Below are 7813 nucleotides of genomic sequence, written 5' to 3'. Positions count from 1 at the left end.
GCGGTCTCTTACTACATTAGAAAACATAGAATATTATGTGTTATTGACAACATTGGTTATCCAGTGTCGACACATTCATGTATTTGCACACTAGAGGGAGCCATGGTTCAAAGATTGTGTCTAACCGTAAACTTCCCATAGAAACTCAGGATTCTTATGATCCGATAATTTCCAGACGGTCAGTGAAGGCAGCACCACCAGCAGCAGCAGCAGCAGCAGCAGCAGCAGCAGCAGCAGCAGCAGCAGCATCAGCATCAGCATCAGCATCATCAGCAGCAGCTGTAAGAGTGTAAGAGTAAGAGTGTGATGAAGCAGCGGAGGACTGATACCCTCCTGCTCTGAGACACTGGACCAGACCGCACACAGGTATGGAGCTTTTTAAACACTCTACCTTTATTAATACACGCTGATTTATTATTATTATTATTATTATTATCATTTTTATTTTAAGTAGGAGTCGTAATCGACAACATTTTAATATAAAAGTAGCTGAAGTGAATGACTTTACTTCCATTTCAAAGACCACCTCAAAGGTTTAAGGAAAAACATCAAATCTGTTTAACCTTGTTTTTTTTTCCCATTGGTGTCACTCAGTGTGTGTGTGTGTGTGTGTAATCAGCCTACGGCAACTTTCACATGCCAGTATTTAAATCTATTTATAGTATGTGTTATATACCTGCAATCAAGTGGCAAAACTGTGGTGTAGCTGTGTAAAACCTCCACTTCACACCTGCACGTTATGCCCATTTATTCATGTGCGTATTTATATTTTACTCCACAAAAATGCAATAAGATGGGAATAAGTTTGTGTGCCTTCTTTTTGATCATAGATAAAGTGCATTTTTTAAAGTGTGGGGGGGAAATAGAACAGGAAATGTGAACTGGGGCAAACAAAAAAAATAGAAAAATGAGAGTGAAATGTAAGCAGGAGCAGAGCAGTGGGACAGTTTTATAAGGTCTCTTTATGTCTTTGGGCAATAAAATCTTGCTGCTGCTGATTTCACAAATGGAAAAAAAGCAAGAGGGTTCCTACAGCCCACTGTTACATTTCTAAAAGAGGTGATTTTCATGGTCAGCGCTGTCGCTTTAACTGGACCATGTCCACCATGATGAGTCTCATGATGGACAGAGACGAGACAGAGAGAAGAATTATAATCTGTGAGGAACAAACGGGAAAAGGACGAGGAAGGAGCCGCAGTCTTGGGTGAGGTTTGTTTGTTTCTTAGAGATAGGATGGATCGATATATGTTATTATAGTAAGATATGGTCTTCATTTTCCTGGTTTTAAAGGCTGTTGATAATCATCATATTTATTATATTGTATACATTTGTGGAAAAAATACATTCAAAAAAGTCACTCAATAATACTTTGTTTTAAATTCAAGCCTAATTATGTGTTATAGCAGAATTTGACCATAATTCTATATGTAAAAATCCTTAATTTAACATTAAAAAGCCAAAGAAATAAAGCAGGTATTATCTGAAAATGAAAGGTAATAATACGTGTATTTTAAGATCATGTAATAGAGATCATAAACAGTAGATATTATAATTATATTATTATTATTATATTATAAACATCTCAAAAGAAAACTTTTCATGAGTCCAGAGAAACAACAGCTTTGTGCAGCTTTATAGCCACACATGTCTCGTACATATATCAGGATATAGATTTGACTTATATTGCAGTATATACCCATGTCACATTATATTTTTTTCAAAAACTGACATTGCGTCTACTGCACACACACATTTATAATGATGGAAAAGATTTTTATGTCACTTGACTTAATCGTAGTTAATAATACACTCTTTTAACATGCAGTGAGTTGTAAATCACTGCCAGATATTGAACGTTCTAAGTGTTCCGGAAAAATGGGCTAAAGCAGTTAGTGTTACTCACTGTAAAGGAGTGATTTTTGAAAAATTTGAACGCCGATTATACACGGTACTTACTGCTTTCCTGTTTTTGTAAAATGTATTTACATTTGTCCTGTCCTTCTTGGTGAGGTATTTAAAATCCAGACTGTCTGGCCTAAATCCGGATGTATGGCCACCGTACAACATCTAGTGATTGTGTTGACACTTTATTGATCAGTGGCAATCAGCATGTATTCCTCAGGATGACTGAGGTGATGAACAGCGTCACTGGCTAGAACTATATCATTGAAACACGTCAAATGAACACGAGTGACCTCATCATTCATCTGATGTAGCGTCAGGGTCGGCGTGTCAGTTACTCTTCCTGTCAGAAACAAGAACATGTGAAGCTCCACAGGCTTCTTCTCCTTCTTCTCCACCTTCACTGATGTAAGACTGACTGGAGTGACTGCACAGATTCCCTCCACACGAACAATAGCAGCCTCTGATGAGGAATAAAGGCTCCTATTGTCTGTCGCGACGATGAAGGGCAGAAGCAATTCCAGGTTTCACAGAGACGTCCCACAACAGCAGCGTGGCCCCGTCCTGATGGCGGTAATTGCTGCATAACAGCATGCACACATGAATACCCCCCCAAATCAGCTCTCGGTGCCGTGCGCTCAGGCAAAGTGCACTATTCCGACAATCAGAGGTGTAAAATCTCAATTTGCTCATCCCCATGGCAACAGCAACTGCCAGTCTGATTGTATGGAAAGTGGCGTTTCGGATAACTTGTCACATGCGAAGTCCTCTTTTCACTTCAGAGCGGAGGAGTGACACTGAACTGGCTGCTTACTGAACCTAAGATGAGAGAAGTTTCTTTTTTAATTCATCAGTGATCATTCACAAGCCGGTGTTATAAAAATAAAAGAGGAGCGGAACATGCTGCAAAACTGAGACTGAACCGTTGATCCACCCCTAGCAGATGAAAACTCAAAAATATATACTATTAGCGAGGGAATGATTGCGATTTCTGTGCTGATAATACCTGAAGAGAGTGGACATAGTTTGATGATGTCATCAGCATGTGGGGTGACCATTTCCATATCTTTCAATGGTGCTTTTTTGCCTGGAATACTTACATCAACATCCAGTCTTCCTCACTGCGTTCAGAATTTGTCATTTCTGTCATGTTAGCCACAGTTGGCGAACAGTAGCAGTACTGTTTCCATGGGTAGCCAGCACATGGAAGCCTTTACATTTTAAACCAATGATATATCAGGCATATTTCATCGCCACCACTTTCAGCCAACCATAGGTCTTGTGGCATTCAAAGGACAACTGAGTGTCCAGCTGGAGCCAGACAGGGTATTTCAAATCCAAACTGTCCAGCCTAAATCCAGATGTATGTCCACCGTGAAGGCAGGTGCGGGTGTGTTCTGGGAAGTACACAAACCAGCTTCTGAAATTCCAGCAAAAGTGTTGGCACTTTATTGATCAGTGGCAATCAGCATGTATTCTTCATTCAGGATGACTGAGGTGATGAACTCTCTGGAGCCCGGGGTGGAGGACTTCAGCGGGGGAGGAGCAGCAGGAGACGAGGGCGCAGTATCCTTTCAGGTGTGCGTAAATACATACATGCACTGTACACCAAACAGTTGTTCTGTGTTTTTGGTACGGACAAACGAGCAAGATTTGGGCGTTTTGAGGCGAAACCTTCCGACTCAAATGAAGAATAACATTCTCTCTGGTATGTGAAGGCTATTATAGGCAACTGGCAAACAAGGGGAGTGGTGAAGTGTGAACATGATGCATCTGAAAAAAGATAAAACTATTTAAATCAGTGAAATTGTGACAAAATGAACTTCACAGTCTGCCGTTCACCTCATCTCATTTTCACCACATTGTTTTTGTTCATACATGGTGAGATCTCTATCTTTTAACCCTTACATAAGCTTACACCAGCTCTTCCCAGACGTTCATGAGAGGTATCCAAAGTTGTCCAAGAGGCTTCCATCCATTGTGGTGGAGCCGACAGACGGAGCCGAGGTGGAAAGTGGTGAACTCCGCTGGCCGCCAGATGACCCAAGCTCTCCGGACGCTCAAACTGTGAGACAGAGTCCAGAGGAACAAACTGCAGGTGAGGACAAGTGCGATGTTTTCTCTGGACAAAGGCATTTCGGTACTCTTGGTCAATTTAGATTCAGACTGACAGATGCAAGAAATGCAGACATGTAAAAAAGTGTCATCACAGATCCTGTCCTTGTCAGGAGTTAAGCCTCTTCCATATGTCCTTGTATTCTTTGAGCGTAGACTTGTCCATGTGTGAGTATCACTGGCAAGTTTCCTTGTTTACCATCTTCTTCACTTTCTCTTTTGGCCTAAAAAGAGCACCTTCTACTGAACTGGAAAGTGTTGCAAAAGGCGATTGACACAGTTTCTATATGTTCTTCCAGATGAGGAACAGTCAAGTGTCGGTGAGCATGAAGAGGCTTCAGGAGCGGAAATGCAAGACTGAGAACTTCCTCCTCCTGCGAAATCCACCTTTACTGTGATATATGAGTGTGTCCAGACGTCTTCACTTTGAGTGTATAGAAAGATCATGAAGGCAGAAGGAGGAAGCGTAGAAAAACAGATTCCCCATCCCCAGCTCAGGGGCTTGGAGCCAGAGTCAAGCACCAAAGACACCTTTAGTATAAATTTACACACTCTGTGACTATGAAGGATGTGCATCACCAAAAACGACTAAATCTGACAACCTGAACACCTTCAGTTTATATTTAGATATTTACCGTTGCACAAGAGATTATTTGCCTGGAAATCAACAAATAAATACTATAATTGATGTCAGCAGACATGGTTTCACGTCCCTGTTTCTTAACCAAACTGAGATATTGATATGAACGCACATTTTTTATTTGACTAGTAAAAAAACTGTCTCTCTGGCTCCGAGCCCTTGTCGTTCACTTGGGATCTGGACAGATGTCTCTAAATGCTGTCTTAAGTATTTAGCTCATGTGTGCCATACTACTACTATTACTGATGGTAGCGACTGTAATTTGTGCACAGTTTTGACATTGACTGTTTGTTATGTGCTCACTGCTGTTGTTTGGTGATCTGGTCTCACTTTTCACTCTGTAATAGTAGTGATATAATGTTTTGAAGAGCGGTGTTTGATTAATGAACTGATTTGTCACTTAATTTATTGGTATAACATTTTAAAGGGATAGTAAAATTGTTTTTTTATCGAGGTGTGGTTGTATGAGGTATGGAGACATCGTGAGTAGTGACTGTTGTGAATGAAAACATGGCTGCCAGACGGAAGGGAAAAAGCCGATTTTTAGCTACATAACAAAAGGCTCTTCTAATAAGATCTGTGTCAGCTTCAGTCTGCGATATCTTCAGAACATGTTACTTTTCTCACCGGAAACTGAAGATTCGGTCACTTTTTCACACTTTCGACTCTCACACACCAAATCCCATAGAGAAAATCAGCAATTTTAGGTCGGAGCACACAGGAGCTGTTGCTCCACTTACTGCCGCCATCAGTAAGTTCAGAAGTGTTATTTTGTGACTTTAGTGTTTAAAAACCTTTTTTAAAATTTGTGTCGAGGTAAATATGAACAAACAGCAGCAGTAGACCAGCAGCTGTGTTCCCGCTAGCTAAAATTGCTGATTGGACTTTGGTTCAGTTTACAAACATACGTTTTTCAGCCTGAGAATCTTTCCAAAGGGCGAGATAAAGCAGTGAAAACGTTCTTAAAATAACACCTTTATCAACCACACCTAAAAACAACAACCTTGAACTATCTCTTTAATATAATATTTAAGCTATGTCTTCATGCAGTCGGTATTAAAGGGAATGTAAACGTGTTGGTTTCTTTCATATATTAGAGCAATACATTCAGAGGCCGTCCATTTTCTTACACACCACAGACGTGGGGAAAAAAAGAACTAGTATATTTTGAATGTAAGCTGCTTGTTACAGACATGATATTTTATTTAAAAAAAAAACAATACTGGAAGTCTAAATTATTGTACAACTAATAATAAACATTTTCAAAATTCTTCATCCATCCTTTTTTTTATTTATCTTCCCTGTGGTTTGTAAAAATGACCTTTGTTTGTTCGGTTGTGTTTAATGACTGACACAACAGCAGTTACTGCTCCTTTACAAAGACACTTCTGGATCCAACAAACCAATAACAAATAAACTGTTCACACAAAGATGCAAAACAACCAAAAAGACATAGAGGATGACTACAAAGAGACAACCTCAGAGACAAAATATTTATAGTGGCACTGGCATGCGAAATGAACGGAAAGAAATGGCTATCACCACCACTGAGACAAAATGTCCACGGGTCCAATGGCACGGGAAGATGTACAAAACAAAACTGTCCACAAAGACAAAGGTGACCACAAAGAGATACAAAACAACATTTAAGAGAGACAGAAAGATCTAGACCAACCTCAGACAGATAATGTCCTCAAAAACATAGACCATGGTCACAAATAGATAAAGAACAACCCCAGAGAACCAAAATGTCCACCAAGAGATACACAACAACCTCAAAGACACCTCAAAGAAGCAAAACATACAGCTTATGGTAACCAACACCAAAGAGACAAAATGTCCACAAACACTGCAAAACAACCACAAAGGCACAAAGCGTCCACTAAGAAATATGAAGATGTCCACAAAGAGACAACATGAACCCACATAGATGCAAACAACCTTAAAGAGACACAAATGTCCACAAAAAGATGCACAGCTGTCTGTTTGACATGACTTGGTTATTTTACTGCTGTGTGGGACATAAATAGAAGTAGTTTGTGTCCTCAGTGGACATCAGTCCGTCAGAAAACCAGCCTACGTGACTCGGCATGTTTATTACATCGCGTTGTATGAAAGTTCGTAGGCTTGACAGTGCGACGATGTCCCGCTGTCAGCAGAGCACCATGGGAAACATCAGTCTCCTGCTTTTAATTACAACTTTGATTTTGATGTGAACAGTGTTTACATGGCTGGAAATGTTACAGTAATTATGGAAACTCCCACGTGAAGTGAATGCAGCATCGGTCCAATATTCACTATGCTTCTGCCCTGCTTTGACTCACAAAAGGACACATAATTTGACTTTTTTTAATCCCTTCTGTCATTTGCTGTTATTTCATCTATGACTTTATTGGGTTGTTACCCAAAGACTCATAGACTGACTTCAGTCGTACTTCGTTGTTAATCATAAAAGGCTAGCCTGCGATTTTTTATCAAAACTGCAGAAAAATGCAGGAAAGTCAATATAACCAAAGAGAAACTTTATGTTGGTAAATTATTTGTATTTATAGATAATATATTCACTCAAATATGATTTACACTAAACTTTTGATTTAAATATTTGGAATATTTACAGTACAGACACAAAAAAGGATGATATTTGAATGAATGGATGTCTGTTATAACTACACAGTAAAATGTGCAGTGTTAAAGTAGAGTTAATTTAACACTAGTTCAGTTTAGGACCAAAAAACACCATATGTATCTGAACACACTAATCTCAGCATTTTCTGACATTATATTGAAAATATTTTCAGGGTTTTAAATGAATAGAATGGACATTTTAGAGTCTTGCTGCAGTAGCTGCACATACTGATGTAAATAAACGCATTTCAGTGGAAAACTATTTTCCTAATAGAGCAAAAATGCTGTGCTGAGGTGAAGCCCTGCAGCACTGAGCAGCTCAGGTGTGTTTCTTCTCCTGAGCCCCAGGCCTGTTCTTATTTTAGCCTCCGTTTTTTTTCCCCTTTTCATAAATCATAGTTATTCAGGGGAAGTGAAGGCAACATCTGCTGAACCCACTGCTGCGTTTCACATCTCCTCCAAAGAGGAATAATAACAATAATAAGAAACATCTCAGCGCCTCAGTCTGAAAGCATTTTCATCCAGAGAATT

At 39.6% G+C, this 7813-nt stretch overlaps 1 protein-coding gene across 1 annotated transcript; it reads left to right on the top strand.

The window, feature by feature from the left end:
• Window positions 1-3390: 3390 nt before the first annotated feature.
• LOC310944485 (protein LBH-like) lies at window positions 3391-4378 on the top strand (the record flags this gene model as incomplete). The annotated part of the gene is made up of 3 exons (XM_083910280.1): window positions 3391-3468; window positions 3826-4000; window positions 4317-4378. 3 exons carry the CDS (start codon window positions 3391-3393, stop codon window positions 4376-4378), a joined length of 315 nt encoding a protein of 104 aa, XP_083766406.1.
• Between the last annotated feature and the right edge of the window lie 3435 nt (window positions 4379-7813).

This window comes from Microchirus variegatus (assembly GCF_963457635.1).
Source record: "Microchirus variegatus genome assembly, chromosome: 2".
Classification (NCBI taxonomy): Eukaryota; Metazoa; Chordata; class Actinopteri; order Pleuronectiformes; family Soleidae; genus Microchirus; species Microchirus variegatus.
This window is presented reverse-complemented; position numbering and strand designations above follow the sequence as displayed.